This window comes from Eublepharis macularius, chromosome 14 (genome assembly GCF_028583425.1).
Source record: "Eublepharis macularius isolate TG4126 chromosome 14, MPM_Emac_v1.0, whole genome shotgun sequence".
Lineage (NCBI taxonomy): Eukaryota > Metazoa > Chordata > Lepidosauria > Squamata > Eublepharidae > Eublepharis > Eublepharis macularius.
This window is the reverse complement of record NC_072803.1, coordinates 68015239-68035704: the sequence shown is the minus strand read 5'-3', so window position 1 is coordinate 68035704 and position 20466 is coordinate 68015239. Positions and strand designations below refer to the sequence as shown.

At 44.3% G+C, this 20466-nt stretch overlaps 1 protein-coding gene across 2 annotated transcripts in view; it reads right to left on the bottom strand.

The window, feature by feature from the left end:
* Nucleotides 1-679: 679 nt before the first annotated feature.
* COL5A1 (collagen type V alpha 1 chain) overlaps nucleotides 680-20466 on the bottom strand; it is a 404609-nt gene continuing 384822 nt past the window's right edge. For both annotated transcript variants that reach the window (XM_054997811.1, XM_054997812.1), the window contains exons 65-66: nucleotides 7940-8173; nucleotides 680-4028 (exon numbers count right to left, since the gene is read on the bottom strand). In XM_054997811.1, coding sequence (XP_054853786.1) covers nucleotides 3882-4028; nucleotides 7940-8173 — 381 coding nt within the window. In that variant the 3' untranslated portion in view covers nucleotides 680-3881. The remainder of the gene's footprint in view (nucleotides 4029-7939; nucleotides 8174-20466) is intronic.

Below are 20466 nucleotides of genomic sequence, written 5' to 3'. Positions count from 1 at the left end.
TGGCTTTCTCTGAGTATGTGCAAAATTTTTCTCAGAGAGAGTGGTGTCTTTCAAAGGACATAATGGAAAAGCAAACCTGAGCATGTGCAGAGTGGCTTTCCTTTGTTGCCCTGTCAGTCAAGAGACTGAGCCTGTTGTGGAATCTGCCATTCTACATCTCACATGCCCATGTACTATTTCCAAAGCAACCCTGAACAAGACAGCAGACAGACAAGTGGGCGAAGTTAAATGTGTTCCAGGAGCTGCTTGGCAATGGCTGGGAGACCCCCCCGCACCCGCCGAAGCAGCACAAGCAACCCCCAAGCTCAAGCATTTTTTCACAGCGCTCACTCTACAGTTGCAACACAGCCACCACAGGATGTCTTAGAGCACTCAGTATATCAACAGAATAAACATCTTATGCCAGAATTTTTCTGCTTTTCCATCATTCAATTCTGAAAACCATCCAAGAATATAAAATTCTGGCTGATGGTAAACCTAATCTTGAAAATTTCATCTGCCCCCGTGGACCCAGAAGAAAGGCAATTCAAGTGCTTTAGAAATTCTAATCTTGCTTGTTTGTATTTGATAGCACAATAGTTGGAACATCTTTTTCACTAATTTGATGAGCTCTTCATGCTTCAGGGGGATGGAAGAATGGAATTACGTTCTGTTCAAGAAGCATTCACATCACGGTGGGTTAGGTGGAAACAGTAAACTTGATTTATTGAAAAAAAATCTCTTACATTTAATCCTTTATTACACAGGTTTAAAATATTTTTCCTTAAAAAATACCTCTTATGGGCACTGACAGGTTGGATTTGAATTTGCAAGGCTGTACAAATATGTCACCCATGTATTTTTTTTCCTATGGTCCCTAAGGACTTAAATTTTTCTTTTTGCATCAACATTTGTTCAAGTCATTATATATATTAGAGGGGAAGGGGGATAAAATTACACAGAAAGAAATGTCAGCCAATATAAGAAGTAATTTTTATTGCAATATACCGTAGCTAAGTGGTCTGAAAAAAGGATAAAAAAGGGGAAACTTCAGTACAGTTTTACAACACTTGGTAGGATTTTGACAGAAGCACCAACAGTGGCAAACAAAATAGATTAAACATCCCTTGATGAGAAATTATTGGAACAGAATCACATGACCCAAGTGTTCATATTCATAAGTGCAGACATGAATATATGCATCCATTTTTGAATTTCTCAGATTTCCTGCAACAAGGCTGTTGTATAAGTGAAATGAAACACACCATGTACAATATTTGCAAGTCGTACTGCTTTGTTGTTTGGATGAGGTTATCTCAGATTTATGCCCTCCAGGGAACCCCTTCCACACTGAATCATCTGCTGCCCGTTTAATCCAAGGGACCTGGTGCACTGGAAAGGATTCTGGGGGCACCTTCACCTAGCTTAGAGGAGGTGCCGGCGAACCCTCTTAGGCCTCCCTGGTGTCAGGTGGGCAAACCAGAAAGCACCAACACTGCCGTGAAGCAGCACATTCCAGGGAAGCCCAGTGGTGGTGGGCCAGGTCAGCCCGGCACGCTGGGAACCTGTCTCCTACCTGAAGCTGCTTAAGAAGGAGCCCCTGATCAGCTTCCCAGGAAACCCTCAATTCCCTGCAAGGCTGTTTCAGAACTATTCGTCTACAATTGTACTTCTTTCCCAAAGGTGGAGTCTGCATGCAAATACTCTTCAAGTTTCTCTGAGCACAAAAGCACCACGGCGCAACTCAGGAGGACCCTCAAGCCTGCAGCTTCTCTTTCATGGATCCAATTTTCCTTCCGGGAGCAGTGGGAAAAAGACATCCGATAGTGGCTCTGATTCACAGTAAACGTGATGTCTTTTCCTTTGCAAATCCTACACCTTTGTTTAGCATTAACATGTTTACATCTTTTTTTCCTTTCACCTGGGACAAGCACGTGTCAAAATAGGAGGAGACCAATTGTAACTGCAGGTCCCAACTGGCAGGACTTCCTGATGCCCAAGAGAAAATCTTCGTGGAAAGGCAACAGAGCTGCACATTCTCATCTTGATCTTTAAAGGGCAATACAACGTGTGTGTGTGTGTGGAGGGGAGTTTGATCTTCGACTTCAGTACATTGAACAAACACATAAATTAGCACCACAAATATTCAGCGACCGAGTACAAATCTGGCATAATTACCATCATATAAAATGTATGAATATTCTATTTGTTACAAAAAATAAACAAAACCCCACAAGGAAGCACAGTTTCAATACTTTCTACGTGGGTCATCCAAGGCACCATCATGGAATTCAAAGCAGCAGCTCGACCTACTTATTGAGTGTGAGGCTGGCATGAAACTCCATCCAAGACTGGCGGGAGAAAGAGGCGCTTGGGATGAAGAAACCGAGGAGGCTGGTGAACAGCAGGGCTCCACCAGTGTCGTCATAAAGTTATTCAAATAGATAGCACCAACAAAAACAAAACTGGAGCACCTGGGAGTTTCATTTTTTGTATTTGAAAAGAGGAAAGCAATGGAATATCCCTGCCACATGCAACCTCCACTGGGAATGTAAGTTGGAAAGAGAAGCTAGACCTTTTTTATGGAGAAGGTATTTTTTAAATATAAACCTGTACATTTAATCAAGTGAAGGCAAGACAGTGATGGAGTCAACCTCGGGTCTGAACTACTCATCAGTGCCGACCAAACCAGAAGAAAATGCTAATAAAAGGCTAGGGGGCGCATTCGCAGCAAAGGCATTCCGGTAGAGCCGGGTGTTTTCTGAAAATTAATCTGAAATTCCACAGTTTTTCTTGTCTTTGGAGTTGTGCTATATGTTTCCCTGATTCCATAAACATACAGGCATATGAAGAATCTTTTTGTCTTCACAAAAAAAGGGCTTGTGTGCTCGAAATTCAGGCTGCATGCTGATCAAGGAAGAAGGCTGGTGAAACTCAAACTCAGTAAACGTGTCTCTGATCCAGCGCCCAGGGCCTGAATGTTTGCCACGAGGCTAACATCAGCGGTTCATTGCCTTATTGACTGGTGTTTCAGCGTATGCACTGGGGTGCTAGTGAGAATGGTTGTTCCTTAAATTATCAAAAGGGGAATGGGTGGGTCACATGCATGTTTCGAAGCAGAGATATTTTATATTTAAAATAATAATATACAAATATTTACTTACAAACATACAAAAATAGAAGCACCTTTATCATATGGGGTACAGTCAGAACCTGCAATTTTTTTGTCTAATTGGTTTCAGTTGTTACTTTTAGGTTCTAAGCAGGAAAACAGGTAAACAATTATTTGGGGGGATGAGTTCTGATTGAAACCCCAGTGAAGTCATAGAATCTAACTGGAAGGGCTCACAAAGGTCCTCAGTTCACATTCCCATACAGAGGCAAGGCAATTGCCATGCCACATCTGGCTGATGGTTTTCCATAATATTCTCAGAACCTTCCAGGGATAGGAACCGCCTCAATTAGGAAAATGTCTTCCACTGGCTTCAGCAAAGCTGTCAAAAAGAAGCGTGAGCTAGTGCTAGTAGCGTTTTGTGGCCAGAGTGTTTCCATTTCAGAGTAATGCCCCTACAAGCCATGCAAGGAAGCCAAGCCCATGGGTGGTCTTGAAGAAGACGCATAGCGATGGGAAGTTGCTATTGTCATCAGGTGGTGTTTTTAAGTCATGTGATTCTGGAGCCTGTTGTGGGAATGGTTCTGTCTCTGACTGGAGCATCTGAATGTCTTGGGTCTGGCAGAAGAGTTGGGACTCAGGCAAAACAAGGAAACAAATGAAATAATAAACCCATCAAACCATTTCGTTTCAGAACGTGCATGTGACGACGACCACAATGTAGCCAAACTTCAAAGACGCAATGAGGTTACGAGGTTGCTCATTTGGAGACGAGTGTTCTGAGTGGCTCTTAGCCCATGAAGCAAGCTGGTCCTACCTCGAATCCAAACTTCTGTGATGCTTCACCAAAGTCATTGAACATGATGTCGACAATGGGGACCTGCTCCACTTTGGGTGTGTTGATTTCTAAGATGGTCTTTTGATGGCCTTTCTTTGTCTGAGGAGAGGGGACAAAAGAAACCATCAGAGGAGCCCAAGGCAGCGTTCCCCATACAAGGAGCTTTCTTGTCCTGAGACAGGTCTACTCTCTTGGAAAAACAAAACTACTAACATTTTTTGTCACTGCTCTTAGCAGTGATAGAAAAATAAAAGGCTTCCATGCTTATTCAGCCCTCTTTGAACACAAATCTGTGACTGTCCTTTCAGGCTGCCTGTGTTTGCTCTCGGTGTCACTTGCCTTCAGAGCTGTTTGAAGCCAGATTACGCAGCCTCATTGTGTTGCCCTGGTAGGTAAGTGATATTTTGCCCACTTGTGTAATCCAGGAAGCAGTTCCCTCATTCTCATTTGCCCTCAGTGAGGTCATCAGGGAGCCAAATCTAATTGGCTTCAGAACCTCCCTGTTCACTGCATGAGGGATTCCCCTCCCTGTCACTCAACCAGAGAAAGAGGAGAAAGAGGGAAACTGGGCCAGTCTATTCTGGGAAAAGGTAAATGTTTGCACAAGCTTAATGTTTGGGGGAGAAAAATTCTACCACTCCCCAGTACCTCCATTTCTACCTGAAAGCTGACACTAGAGACTTTACAAAAGCAAAGAAAATCCCGAGTAAACTTACTAATAAGAATTAATATGTCCATCAAGGTACAAATATAAGATATTTAATCATAATCCACAACAACTTATATCCACAGTGGAGCTTCTTGATACACAACAATAACCTTATAAGAACTCAAATCCACAGTTGGAGTAATAATTCATACAAGTGCTGCAATATTACAGATCTCAAAATATAAATATAAAGTGCTAGTGATAAAGAGCCTATTGGTTATATTATTGCACATCCCTTATAAAATGCAAATACAACACAGTTACACAGTATATAGGTCATAAGCACTGTGTATTCCAAAGGAGAAGAATCCAGGAAATATTTACTCCAGCGGAGACCACTCCAGGTGGCTGTGACACGTTCCAGAAACGTTGATATCTGTCCTCTAACGGGTTGTCTAGATCATATTTGGTTCTGTTTCAAATTCCATTCTTTATCAAAGAGTACACAGTCACTGGAAACAAACATATCACATATAATATCTAACCCCAATAATAATAATAATCAAATACACAATAAACAATATTATTCACAAGTTTCCATTCAGAACATCAGTAAACAAAAACCAATTGGCATCTTCAGTAACAGTATCCACTGTGTGGGAAATATTGCTTGCTACAAAATTTATACGTAAGCCTTCCACGCCCCCATGCTATGGAGAACCATTCTTAAAGAAAAATCACTCCTTAGCACTAACTATTCCGCATTTAACCCAAAAAGCATGAAAATATATAATATATGTATTATATATATATAATAATATATATTCACACCCTAATTATTTTTCATGCTTTTTGGGTTAAATGCGGAATAGTTAGTGCTAAGGAGTGATTTTTCTTTAAGAATGGTTCTCCATAGCATGGGGGCGTGGAAGGCTTACATATAAATTTTGTAGCAAGCAATATTTCCCACACAGTGGATACTGTTACTGAAGATGCCAATTGGTTTTTGTTTACTGATGTTCTGAATGGAAACTTGTGAATAATATTGTTTATTGTGTATTTGATTATTATTATTATTGGGGTTAGATATTATATGTGATATGTTTGTTTCCAGTGACTGTGTACTCTTTGATAAAGAATGGAATTTGAAACAGAACCAAATATGATCTAGACAACCCGTTAGAGGACAGATATCAACGTTTCTGGAACGTGTCACAGCCACCTGGAGTGGTCTCCGCTGGAGTAAATATTTCCTGGATTCTTCTCCTTTGGAATACACAGTGCTTATGACCTATATACTGTGTAACTGTGTTGTATTTGCATTTTATAAGGGATGTGCAATAATATAACCAATAGGCTCTTTATCACTAGCACTTTATATTTTGAGATCTGTAATATTGCAGCACTTGTATGAATTATTACTCCAACTGTGGATTTGAGTTCTTATAAGGTTATTGTTGTGTATTAAGAAGCTCCACTGTGGATATAAGTTTTTGTGGATTATGATTAAATATCTCATATTAGTACCTTGATTGATATATTAATTCTTATTAGTAAGTTTACTCGGGATTTTCTTTGCTTTTGTAAGTTCTTTACTGGGTTACTCTCTGTATTGTGACACTAGAGACTGAGCATGTAGACTGCACAGAGCAGGAAAGATTGGTGTACTTCTGGAATGACTGGCTTATTTCTGCATGAGTGCATAAGGGTCCATTTAAATCTGTATTTTATTTGGGCAGATGTTGCTTGGGAGTTCTTTTAAAAATGGGTTGGGCGGGAGAGCGTGTGGGAAATTTTATGGCATCTACAAAATACAGTTGCCTGTTTTATTTTTTAATCATGACCACTGGCCAAGCCATCGTTTTGGAGAGATAAATAATTACTAGATTTAAAAGAAAGTAGATTTATGCCCAGTGTGCTTGCTTTACATTTGTTTGCTGATTTGTAGGTCGCATGAGAGAAGCCTCTACTGTGCAGAAAACCAAGGAAAGGTGTTAAGCCCAGTGTACGTACATTCAAAGTATGATCCAAATGTGCTAAATGACACAGCCACATAAACTTTGTACACAGCTAGCTGCCTCCTAGCAGTGCAGTTTGTTCCTAGCAGGTGCACCTTTAGGTGGGCTGCAGGCTTTGAGGCCGTGATTACCAAATAAAGATGCAGCACCTGCTTTTTCTGAATTAAAACTGCAGGCACAGTTAAGTTGTATGCCTGAAGGGTCTTGAAGAGTGTAAGAGGAAGAAGAAAGAGCAAGAGTCTGTCTTCCCCCTCCTCTGCTTCTGCGTGAATCTGCTTCTGGAAGGAGGCCAGCCCAGAGATGCAGTAGGGAGCCTCCTCGGCCGGAGGGTAACTTTGGCCTCACCTTTGACCGAGGAGTACGAACCACATGCTTGCTGAGTTTCTAAAAGGTTATATTAGTCCTGATGTGTAAACACAAATTAAAAATATTGACTGCCGAATGACTACTTTTTCTTCTACCAGTGAGTGGTAGCTTTCATTTGTGAAATCATTTCTATCTAAATAAATCTAACATTTTGGGTGTATATATGACAAAAGGCTCTCCTGAGGTGTTCTGAGCAGCTCCCTAGATGGCCTGCAGACTCCCTAAGGACTGGATTTGCTATAGCAGCAGCTACAGCTGCTGCAACCTGCCACAGGGCAGGTCTGCCTCCCCCTTCTCTGCCATCTCCTCCTTTGCACTCTGCCTGAAATAAGAGTCAGCTAACAGGCTGCTCCCTCTCGATGACAAGAAAGTAGGATCACCAACTGACCCTCCTATGTAGCATGCTGAATTTGCTCTCTAGCTTTTTAAAATGTAAGATGCAAACAAGTATCCATCTTAGGATGAAGAGAGATGTCAAAGCTAAGGGCAGTCACTCTTTGCAACGCCTGCTCTTACTTCACCAAGATGAAGCACAAAAGTGGGGAAGGGAAACAGACGTGTGATCATCCAGTACTCAGGGATAAACGGTCCCCATGTGGTTCAGGTGTATGCATGAGGTTTCTCTCCATGGAGGCATTGTAAGAATTAAGAGTTCTAACTGGATCTTCTCGTTCTGAATTTGAGAGTGGGGCTGCAATTTTGCTAGCACCTGGTACCTCAGATATTCTGGACTGCAGCAGGGGCACTCTACCACTGAGCTAGGATCCCTCTCAATACAATGAATAAGGCTACATAAATCTGCCTTATACTGGATCAGGCCATTTAAAACCTAGCCCATGAATGCCTCCTCCGACTGGTGGCTTGAACCTGAGCCTTTCTGCATACAAAGTCTGCATTCTGCCACTGAGCTACAGACTTGATTCTTGCAGTGAAATTTGGCCAGCCTGTGAGAGACCAGCCCTTGGGAGGACACTCACTGCGCAACCATCAAGGACAGCTCTGATGAAAGGATTGTTGTCATAGGACATCTCTTCATCATTGGAACCCAGGAAGCGGATGGCCCTGTCATAATTGCCAGTGGAGTCATCACGCCATGCCACGGACTGGAAGCAGTTGTAGGTGACATTCTGGTGGGCAGAAGCACTCAAGAGTCTCAGGAATGTCATCTGCACCACTCCAATGGGGTTGCCATCTGAATCAACGTAGGAAAGCTGCATTGGAGAGAGAGAGGAACAAGGAGAGAGTAGAGAATTCGGGGCTGGGGCAGCAACCTGGGCAGAAAAAAGGATGTGGCCGGGGGAGGGGAGAGCTTTCCAAAGCCTTTTGCCTCTTTGCAGAAGCCTTTTAAAGTGTCTCTCAGGCTGTCATCAGCTGTGGCAGCAGTGACCAGGGTCAGCTCATGGGCACCCACGGAAGTAGCAACCTCTTGTTACGTCTGAGTCTCCAGAAGATTCCTCCTCCTGCCCTATGCATGTGTGTGTGTGTGTTCTAGACCACATTTCTACATATTGTACGCAATCTAAAATTGGGAAGAATACTATAAAAAAGCATAAAGATAAAAATTTATTCACAGAAATTTGCAAGCATAACTATCCCATTCAGGCATGAAACTGCTGACTAAACCACCAATTAGAACTGAGAAGAGCTTTGGAAACAAACTAAAGCTGGGGGTAAATACAACAGTTTTTTCAATGCCTGAAACTATCCAAACAAGGTGCCCTGCCCAGCCTTCTTTGGCATGATTTTACACAATGCAGAGGCACCTTTAGGAAAAAGCAGGGTCTTTCCATGAAGGGACTGAAAGGGGGGGGGGGTTAAAGTCTCCACTGCTAAATGCCCCAGTGGCTGTATTTCCTACTGTTTTCTGATGGAAGCTTCCGCCCTCCTCAGAGAGGCAGCATGGACTGAAGCTTCAAGACAGCTGGTTCCTTCACGAGAATCTGGCAGAGTGGAAGGGAACAGGCTGCTAATAAACTGCAGAGATTCATGATCATCAAGGCACCAAGACAACACATAAGGAATGAAGAGTATACCAACCAGCAGTCTGGGTCCATCTCCTTTTTTCTCTTTGTGAGTTCAGTGTGACTGACCAAGGCAAGAGGAAGATGCCATATGACAGGCAAAGAGGGGGACCAGAACCTAGAAGACCTGACTGCCCAACTGGACAGTGGCTGTTCACAGTGGCTGTTCACAGAGGCTTTCCTTGGGCAGGGCTGACGGATGTGGGGGGAGCCCAAAGCAGAGGGCAAGAGACAGCAGGGCTTGAGTTTGACCAAGCAGGGCTCTGCGCTGCACACTTTTCATTGTGAAGCACATTCCCTTGACAGATGCTAACAAGCACCCCTGTTCTAGGGGTGTGCAAAAGCCCTGCAAAATGTCACAAGTCTTATGCAAACTATTTTAGTTTCCCTTGAAATTCATTTGAGGTAGAAGAGAGTTCCCTCCAAATTCACTTTTAATTTTGCTGTCATTTGATTGGTCATCAAAGTTCAACATTTGAGGTGAATTTGGAGATTCCCATTTAGGAGCGTGATTTGAAGGCTTAGAAACCTGCTAAAATAAGAGAAAACTGCAGGGAAACTTAAAGGGGCGAGGGTAGGATTAGTGAAACACCACTAATTTTAGAAGCCATATAATAAAGGCATAATCATCACCAACTTAAGATGTGCAATTTGGTTCCTGCTAGGGCTACAGTATTTAGTTAATCAGATTAACTGATTTAATAACTTCTGACTTATTAATCAAGGGTAACTTTTTATTATCAGGCAACAGAGTTTTAAAAATAGCTATTTTTAATAGTGTTTAATTTGGAATGCTAAAAAGGAAACAAATCACAGAAACAACCAAGAAAAAGGCTAAAACAGCTGCAAGTGTTGGGTGAGTCTTACAAAAATGGCAGATGCCACCTCTCAGAAGGCCTTCCTCTTCCCTTTCTTACCAGGTTCAACATATAATAAAACAACAACAGCAGCAGCAGCTCTTATATACCGCTCTTCTAGACAGATTAGTGCCTCAGCCAGAGCGGTGAACAAGTTAGTGTTATTATTATCCCCACAATGCAGCTGGGAAGCTGGGGCTGAGAGGAGTGGCTTACCCAAGGCCACCTACTGAGCTCATTGCAGTAGTGGGATTCGAACCAATAGAGTGCTGATTCACAGCCCAGCCACTTAACCACTGTGCTTACAGCAGCAACATATGCAGAAAACATCTTTAAAAGTTTATCTAATCAGATGTTAATTAATATGCAATTATTATGCAAATATTTAAGATTTAATCAGTCTTGCTCATTTCTGTCCCTCAAGCTGTGTTCCTAGAGCGTATCTTGATGACCAGAGTGGCAACCAGCATTACTTGTGTGCACTGATGTTTAAAGCACATAGGAAGTATAATTAAGGGGTAAAATGAGCTCTGCAAGGTCTCTTGCTCTTTCTGCACTAACAGATAGAGCAATGCATTTTGTCCATATGGGAACCTACATATGACAGTTTCTTGGAAGGGACAAATTCTGCTCATGCCAGAGTCCTTCTAGGGCTCCTTCTGTGGAACCCTTGAAACCAAATGCCAAGGCCGCGACGTTTTGTGCATAGAGGAAGCAGTTACTGACGAATCAGCACCTGTGATTTTTAGCCACCATGGCTAGACTACAGTGCTACAAGGGGTGCACACAGGCAGGAAGGACCACTTAGAACACCAGACGTGTTCCAGTAGAAAACAGAGATGCACTTACCAGTAACTGTTGTTCATTGATATCTTCATCAGGAGATCTTTAAACTGATGCCGCAAGGGGAAGGGGACGATCAACATGAGGATTTCAATGAAGAAGTGATAACAGCGGGGGCCCACCTGAGTAGGGCAGGTCAAACAAAGGTACAAGGCTACAAGCGCCTATATACCAATGCCCGAAGTATGGGTAATAAAAAGGAAGAGCTTGAGCTTCTCTTGCAAACAGAGAGCGATGTTATAGTAGGAATTACTGAGACTTGGTGGGATGATTCCCATGACTGGAATGTGGTAGTGGATGGGTACGAGTTGTTCAAGAAAAAACAGAAGGGTAGAAGAGGCGGTGGAGTGGCATTGTATGTGAGGAGAGAGCTTGATTGTCAGGAAGTTCTGGAGAATGTGGCTGACAACCCGGTGGAAAGTATATGGATGGAAATAAGAGGAGGAAGGACAAAGGGTGTTCATAGAATCATAGAATTGGAAGGGGCCATACAGACCATCTAGTCCAACCCCCTGCCCAGTGCAGGATCAGCCTAAAGCATCTCTGACAAGTGTTGTTGGAGTCTGCTACAGACCGCCTGACCAGGGAGAGGAAATGGATGCTGCCCTCCTTGAACAGATTGGTAGAGTATCCAGACATCAGAACCTTATAATTCTGAGTGACTTCAGCTTCCCTGATGTGTGCTGGGGGACAAGCTCAGCAAAGTGACAAGAATCACACAACTTCCTGACCTGCCAATAACTTCCTTTTTCAAATGGTGGAGGAACCTACAAGGGGCTCAGCCATACTAGACTTAATATTAACAAACAGGGAAGAATTGGGGTAAAGGTAGTGGGGACCTTAGGGGGAAGTGACCATGTCCTCCTTGAAGTCCAGTTGCTGTGGGGGGCCAAGGAAGTTTGTAGCCAGACTCGTAGGTTAGATTTTTGTAGGGCCAACTTCAATGAACTCAGAGGCATGATGAACTCAGAGACAAGAATCACGCAAATGCCAGAGAGCATTTACGGAATTAAAATCTAGGTTTACCTCTGAGCCGGTATTGCACCACCCAAATGAAGCTCATAAGTTCGTAATACAGGTAGATGCAAGTGATGTGGCTGTGGGAGGAGCTCTATTACAAGAAGGGGAAGACGGGAAGGTGCATCCCTGTGCTTACATATCAAAAAAAATTTCAGATGCCGAGCAGCACTGGGCGGTCTGAGATAAGGAAGCAGCCGCTGTTAAACTGGCTTTAAGCTCATGTTGGCATTGGTTGGAAGGGGCCAGGGTACCTTTTGAGGTGTAGACAGACCACAGGAACTTGGAAGCTTTGAGAAAACCGTGCAAACTGGGAGCGAAGCAGCTAAGATGGGCAGAGTTTTTCTCCAGATTTAATTTCACTCTTAAACACTTCCCAGGGAAGTTAAATTTTTTGGCAGATGCCCTGTCTTGCCTCCCACAGCATGCCAGCCAGAGAGAGGAAGTGGTAGACACAATGTTTTCCCCCACCCAATTGGGGGGGGGCAGTAGTTACTAGGAACCAAACTAGAAAGGGGACTTCCCTTTCCCTGGATTGGGAAGAGAGGGTGAAGAGAAAACTAGAAAAAGAACCAGAGGAGGGATTACCAGAGCAATTGGAAAAGAGGATAAATGGATGTTGGTATCAAAATGGGAAGATGTATATTTCACCGGGACTGAGGGGAGAAGTATTAAAAAAATGCCATGATAGTAAGCTAGCAGGCGATTTTGGCTACCTCAAAACATTGAATCTAACCCAAAGGCAGTTCTGCTGGCCCAAAATGAGGAAGGATGTGTCCCAATATGTGGCCACCTGTCAAGTATGCTTAATGGGAAAACCACCAGGATTGTTACAACCAATGGAGAACTCCCCTCGACCTTGGTCTGTAGTATCAATGGATTTTATCACGGATCTTCCTCCGAGTAAAGGAAAGACAGTGATTTGGGTGGTGGTGGACCTGTTCTCTAAACAGGCTCATTTTGTCCCTTGTGCCAAGCTACCCACAGCCAAGAAGCTAGCCAGTCTGTTCATGTTGCACATAGTGCAGCTTCACTCTTTCCCTGATGAAGTAATTTCGGATAGAGGCCCAAAATTTATTGCTAAATTTTGGAAACAGTTAATGGAAGTTACCGGCATCACCCAAGGGATGTCATTGGGATACCATCCAGAAACGGAAGGGCAGATGGAAAGGATCAATCATGTGGGAACGAACGACACGGCTACAAGTGTCTATATACCAATGCCCAAAGTATGGGTAATAAGAAAGAAGAGCTTGAGCTTCTATTGCAAACAGAGGGCTACGATATAGTAGGAATTACTGAGACTTGGTGGGATGATTCCCATGACTGGAATGTGGTAGTGGATGGGTATGAGTTGTTCAAGAAAAACCGGATGGGTAGAAGAGGAGCTGGAGTGGCGTTGTATGTGAGGAGAGGGCTTGATTGTCAAGAAGTTATGGAGAATGGGGCAGAAAGCCTGGTGGAAAGCATATGGGTAGAAATAAGGGGAGGAAGGACAAAGGGTATTATTGTCGAAGGCTTTCACGGTCAGAGAATGACGGTTGTTGTGGATTTTCCGGGCTGTATAGCCATGGTCTTGGCATTGTAGTTCCTGACATTTCGCCAGCATCTGTGACTGGCATCTTCAGAGGTGTACCACCAAAAGACAGAGATTTCTCAGTGTCACAGTGTGGAGAAGATGTTGGCAGGTAATTTATATCTAGTCAGGAAGGTGGGTTTGTGCTGAGTCATCCTGTAAGAGTTTCCCAGGGTGTGGAATGCTAATGGAGGGAGGCTTCGCTGTATCTTGAGGAGGTTCTTTTGCATATGGATTGGTGCTTGATATGCTAATCTTCTCTGCAGGGCTATTGTGAGATGTAGAGTATTTTGTTAGCCTGGTGTTTTTCAGGACTGGAAACCATGTTCTATTCATTCTTAAAGTCTCCTCTTTCCTGTTGAAATTGTGCTTATGCTTATGAATTTCAATGGCTTCCCTGTGCAATCTGATGAAGTAGTTGGAAGTGTTGTCCAGTATTTTAATGTCCTGGAATCGGATACTGTGTCCTGTTTGAGTTAGGCTATGTTCAGCCACTGCTGATTTTTCTGGATGGCCAAGTCTGCAGTGTCTTTCATGTTCTTTTATTCTTGTCTGGATGCTATGCTGTGTGGTCCCAATGTAAACTCGTCCACAGCTACAGGGTATGCGGTATACTCCTGCAGAGGTGAGGGGGTCTCTACTGTCTTTTGCTGATCGTAGAATCTGTTGTACTTTTCTGGTGGGTCTGAATACTGTTTGTAAGTTGTGCCTTTTCATAAGCTTTCCCATCTGATCAGTGATTCCTTTGATATATGGCAAAAACACTTTTCCTGTGGGAGACTGTTTTTCCTTAGTTGTTTGATTTATCCTTGGTTTACTCGCTCTTCTGATTTCATTTCTGGAGTAGCCATTTGCTTGAAGTGCGTGGTTTAGATGATTAGTTTCCTCGTTGAGAAAGTGTGGTTCACATATCCCTCTTGCACGGTCTACTAATGTTTTTATTATGCCTCTTTTCTGTCGAGGGTGGTGATTGGAGTTTTTGTGTAAGTACCGATCCATGTGAGTTGGTTTCCTGTAGACCTTGTGACCTAACTGAAAGTTTGCTTTGTGGATGACCAAGGTATCTAGAAATGGAAGTTTACCCTCCATTTCTTTCACCATGGTGAATTGTATGTTTAGGTGGATATTGTTGAGGTGGTTCAAAAACTCCATCAATTCTTCCTCACCGTGGTTCCAAATGATAAATGTATCATCCATGAACCGGAACCAGACTGCAGGTTTGTGGGATGCTGATTCTAGAGCTGTCTTTTCGAAATGTTCCATGTAGAAGTTTGCTATACTGGGCTGAGCGGGCTTCCCATGGCCACCCCATCCATCTGTTCATAGAATTTGTTATCCCATTGGAAGTAACTGGTTGTCTGACAATGGTGCAATAAGGCTGTTACATCCTCTGGAAAAATCTGATTAATAAGTGCGATTGTGTCTTTTACTGGAACCTTAGTAAACAGGGCTACAACATCAAACCTGATGAGTATGTCCTGTGGATTGAGTTTCAGAGAACTGATTTTGTTGATGAAATGTGCTGAATCTTTGATGTAAGACCTGGTTTTTCCGATGTGGTCCTGTAGAAGATTGGCCAGATGTTTAGCTAATTCATATGTCGGTGAACCAATGGCACTCACGATGGGTTGGAGTGGGACTGAATCCTTATGAATTTTAGGGAGTCCATATAGTCGTGGTGGCTGTGCTTCTGACTTGCATAGTTTTCTGTGCATGTCGGGATGAAGTGAGGAATTTTTGATCAGGGCATTCGTTAGCCTGGTGATTTTGCAGGTTGGATCTCATTTTAGTTTTTTGTAGGTGGAAGGGTCCAGGAGTTCCTTAATCTTCCTTTTGTATTCTTCTGTTTTCATGATCACTGTGGCATTGCCTTTGTCAGCTGGTAGAATAATGATGTCTGGATCCGCATTGAGGGTCTTGATGGCATTCCTCTGTGACACTGAGAGATCTCTGTCTTTTGGTGCTACACCTCTGAAGATGCCAGTCACAGCTGCTGGCGCAACATCAGGAGCTGCAATGCCAAGACCACGGCTATACAGCCCGGAAAACCCACAACAACCATCAAAGGGTATTATTGTGGGAGTCTTCTACAGATCACCTGACCAGCGAGAAGAAACGGATGCTGCCCTCTTTGAACAGATTGGTAGAGTATCCAGACATCAGAACCTTGTAATTATGGGTGACTTAAACTTCCCCAATATGTGCTGGGAGACAGGCTCAGCAAAGCATCATGAATCACACACCTTCCTGGCTGATAACTTCCTTTTTCAAAAGGTGGAGGAAGCTACAAGGGGCTCGGCCATACTAGACTTCATATTAACCAGCAGGGAAGAATTGGTAGATGAGGTGAAGGTGGTGGGGACCTTAGGGGGAAGTGACCATGTCCTCCTTGAATTCCAGTTGCTGTAGGAGGCCAAGGAAGTTCGTAGCCAGACTCGTAGGTTAGATTTTCGTAGGGCCAACTTTGATGAACTCAGAGGCTTGATGAGAGTCATTCCATGGGGGAGTGTGCTGGAAGGGAAAGGAGCGAGTGAAGGGTGGGCCATTCTCAAACACGAGCTTTTGCAAGCTCAAGCCTTCACTATCCCAGCAAGACGGAAACATGGGAAGGGCTCCAAGAAACCGATGTGGATGCACAGAGAGCTCAAGTATAAGCTACGGGAGAAAAAGGAAATGTTCAGGAAATGGAGAGGAGGACAGACCTCTAAAGAGGAGTATATGAGGGTTACTAGGTACTGCAGATCAGCCATCAGAGAGGCCAAAGCTCAGTACAAGCTGGGTCTGGCCAGGAGGGCTCGCTACAATAAGAAAAACTTCTACAGATATGTGAGAAGCAAACACAAGGTAAAAGAGGCAATTGGACCGCTGTTGGGAGTAGATGGAGAAACTCTGATGCAGGACAGAGAAAAAGCAGACAGGCTTAATGACTTTTTTGCCTCTGTTTTCTCCCTGAAGAACTCAGGCACATCTAGAGATAGTAGAAAATGTGGCAGGACACCTGAGTGGCTAATTGACATTGACAGAGATGATGTGGAGAGGCATCTAGCTGCACTGGATAAATACAAATCCCCTGGGCCGGATGGGGTGCACCCAAGAGTACTGAAAGAACTTTCTAGAGAACTTGCAGAACCCCTGTCCATCATCTTCAAGGCCTCCTGGAGGACTGGGGATGTGCCACAAGATTGGAGAAGAGCGAATGTTATCCCAATCTTTAAGAAAGGGAGGAAGGATGACCCAGGAAACTACAGGCCGGTCAGTGCTGGGAAGATATTAGAACAGATTTTAAAGAGATCAATCTGTAAGCATCTGAAGGACCACTCAGTGATCCGGGGAAGTCAGCGTGGTTTTGTTCCTAACAGATCTTGCCAGACCAACCTGGTTTCCTTCTTTGATCGAGTGACCAGCTTACTGGATCAGGGGAACTCTGTTGACGTGATTTATCTGGATTTCAGTAAAGCTTTTGATAAGGTCCCCCATGACATTCTGATGGGCAAACTGGAAGACTGTGGAGTAGACTATAGGACAGTTCAGTGGATAGGGAACTGGTTGGAGGACTGGACTCAAAGAGTGGTGGTCAATGGCGTTTCATCAGATTGGAGGGAGGTGTCCAGTGGGGGCTCGGTTTTGGGCCCGGTACTTATCAATATTTTTATCAATGATCTGGATGAAGGAGTGGAAGGGCTGCTCCTTCAATTTGCTGATGATACCAAATTGGGAGGAGTAGCAAACACCCAAGAAGATAGAATTAAAATTCAACAAGACCTGAATACTCTGGAGAAGTGGGCAGCTGTGAATAGGATGCAATTCAACAAAGACAAGTGCACAGTATTACATCTGGGCCAGAAAAATGGGAAGCACAAATACTGGATGGGGGATACACTTCTGGGCAGTAGTATATGTGAAAGGGATCTTGGGGTAAGAGTGGACTGTAAACTGAATATGAGCAGTCAGTGTGATGCGGTGGCAAAAAAGGCTAATTCAATCTTGGGTTGTATCAAAGGGGCCATAGCATCGAAATCGCAGGAGGTCATAGCCCCTCTCTATACTGCCTTGGTCAGGCCACACCTGGAGTATTGTGTGCAGTTCTGGAGGCCTCACTTCAAAAAGGATGTGGACAAATCAAGAGGGTGCAGAGGAGAGCGACGAGAATGATCAGGGTTCTGGAGACTGAGCCCTACGAGGAAAGGCTGAGGGCCTTGGGAATGTTTAGTTTGGAGAAGAGGAGGTTGAGGGGGGGCATGATTGCTCTCTTTAAATATTTGAAAGGCTGTCATTTGGAGGAGGGCAAAGAGCTGTTCCAGTTGGCAGCAGAGGGTAGGACGCGAAGCAATGGGCTAAAACTACATGCACAAAGGTACCGGCTGGATATTAGGAAAAAATTTTTCACGGTCAGAGTAGTTCAAAAGTGGAATCAGCTGCCTAGGGAGGTGGTGAGCTCCCCTTCACTGGTAGTTTTGAAGAAGAGGCTGGATGAATACTTGTCAGAGATGCTTTAGGCTGATCCTGCACTGGGTGTCAGGTCCAATGTATATGTAAACTGTACTGACTCCATTTTCTAATGCTTCTAGTGTTTAAGTGCTTTCCCACAGGTGCACCGCTTCCCAGGCAGATCTCTCACCGGAGGAGATTGTTTTGTCTAACGCCGTTCCACCAAGCATTGGCCTTGAGAGAGAGCAACTTCCCAAGACGGAAAGATATTGTTTTGAGAACTGTGGGGGGAGGCTGGTTCAGTGGGTAACTGTTACTCTGTACCTCATGCTTTGCCCTTCATTGGTAACAATGATCGTGTACCATCCTGAGTCTCCTATTCAGGACAGTGGACTATAATGGACCTTTTCTGCAGTAAAGTTTCCTTATTCAAACAATGGACTCTTGTTTGCTTTTGAAGGGGAACCTGTAGGAAGAGCCTTATCTAGCCACAGTCTGACACTGGGCAGGGGGTTGGACTAGATGGTCTGTATGGCCCCTTCCAATGCTATGATTCTATGAAACTATTATACCGTATTCGGCGGAAACATTTTAATCAAAGTCACCAAGAGTGGGTCACAGCCGAAGATGTTAAAGCTCCACAATTAGTTAAGGAGTTTCACAAATGATATCCAGATAAAGTGAGGGGGAGTTGAAAATAAGGGGAGCAGAATGTCAGACAGGGTTTAACCTGTCTGGCATAGGACTCAGAAGTTACATAGTTGCAGTTTAATGTCTGACAGGAGTTAGCCTGTCAGTTATAGAAGGTAGGGAAGTTACATAGCTACAGTTTAGTTTTCAAGCGTTGAAAGGCTGTCAAAGCCACGAGTTCCATTCCATAGGAAAATGGAGGGGCAAGGAGTATATAGCCAGCATTGTTACAGTTAAACAGTCATTCTCGGCAATTGCCTTATGTTAGTTGGTTGTACTGTGATTCCTGAATTTAAAAAATCTGTTTACGGAATCTGTCTCTGCCTGATCTGATCAGTGCAGATATTTCTGGGAAGATCTATGGAACAGAAACTGACAATCAAGGCCTCCAAAGAAGACTGAGAATGCTGAAGAACCTTTTTGGTCAGCAGCAAAAGAGGAACTGAGGGTAAGGGGTGCCGTCTCCCAGAAGCACACTTCGTTTTGGTGGGAAATGCTGCAGATGTGCTCTAGAGAGATAGGTGCCCCCCAGTGGAAATTTAAGCTATAAAACCTCACTGGTTAGCAGGCTGAACGTGTGCAGTCCCATATGGGACTGCACAGAAGACAGACAATGAAACAAGAGTTGTGATCCCGTCTTTCACTTTTCCAAATAGAAACGATGCCACATACAGTGACATAAAATTGATCGTTCCTGATAATCCTGGACACTACTGTCAGGTTCTGATTGTGTTTAAGCCAAAGAGACTCCATTTTAACTTTGTCAGTGTATTAAGTGTGCTTCTTGCAGGTGGGAAGACTGCTGCTGAGAGCCTAGCAGAGGGAGAGGGATTGTTATCATCTACATACCTCCGCCTTCCTGCTGCCCTTGAGAAACTTTCCTTTTCTCATCCTTGGGCCGTTTGTTTTGAGAACTATGGGGGAAGATGGGGCCTGAGGGGAACTGCTCATTCTGTACCTAATCCTTTGCTTGGCGTTCGTAACAATTCTACAGTTCAGCTAAGATCCATGAATCTTAGAATGTGTACTCTATTAGTTGACTATCTTCAGTAAAGCCTTTTGAAATCAATGGACTTTTGTCTTATTGCAAGAGGTGGGCTGAGTCGCACCTTTTAGCAAGCCACAGTCTGACATTTTGTTACGAATCACCTCTGCTCCAATGCCTTGGCCGGAGGAGACGGATACCAAGGCCGAGCCCGACATGGACCCTTTGTTTGATCCATATGTCTCCAGCTCGGGAGGTGTGGAACCTACTACAACGAATCAACCCGTTCCGGGGGGAACGGAGTCTGGTCCTGCTACAGTGTATCCCCTTGTAGCCACGTGAGCTGACACCCAGGACGCCCAGAGGGAGTTGGGAGCTTGACCGCGGGCGGCGGCGGAACCCCTGATATCTCTGCCTATGCCAAGGCAGTGGGGCTCCAGGCCTAGGGAAACAAGGGAGAGGAGAGCAAGTACGATGTTCTCCCGGTCGCTCATTGATGTGAGACGGACTGTTAGTTCGTCAATGGAAGAAGGACCTAGCATCATTTGGGAGCTGCCCAAACAATCCCGAATGCCAATCAAGGCGTGGGCTAGCAATCAACCATGGTTTATGTGGAATAAAGAATCCAATCAACTGGAGGAGTGGGACCCCAGGGGTGCCAACAATACCCAGGATAGGGAGACCACTCGTCGCGACTTAATGAGTTGGGACTATGCCGAAGTGGCTATGTGGAACATGCCACGGACGGGGCAGCGGGAGTCAGCTGATCAAAGCTGGCAGCAATTACAGGGCCGTACTCAAGCTATAGATGCGGGCATTTCAGCGGTAACGGGACTAGCTAAAGGAATCCTTGCTGGAATATCGGAGGAAGAAGAGACAACAGGTGCTACAGGAATGGGTGTGATTCGGCCCTGGTCCCGAGCTACCACCTCCTCTGAGGACTATGTGGATACAGTACAGTTTCTGAGTGAAATGCCCCAGGAATTACCGTATGAGGATGTCGATACCTTGGTGCCAATTCATGTCCAGAGACTGGAGGATAGAATCGGGACAATGGAGGAAAGTCTGGCCCATGCAGTTCATCTGC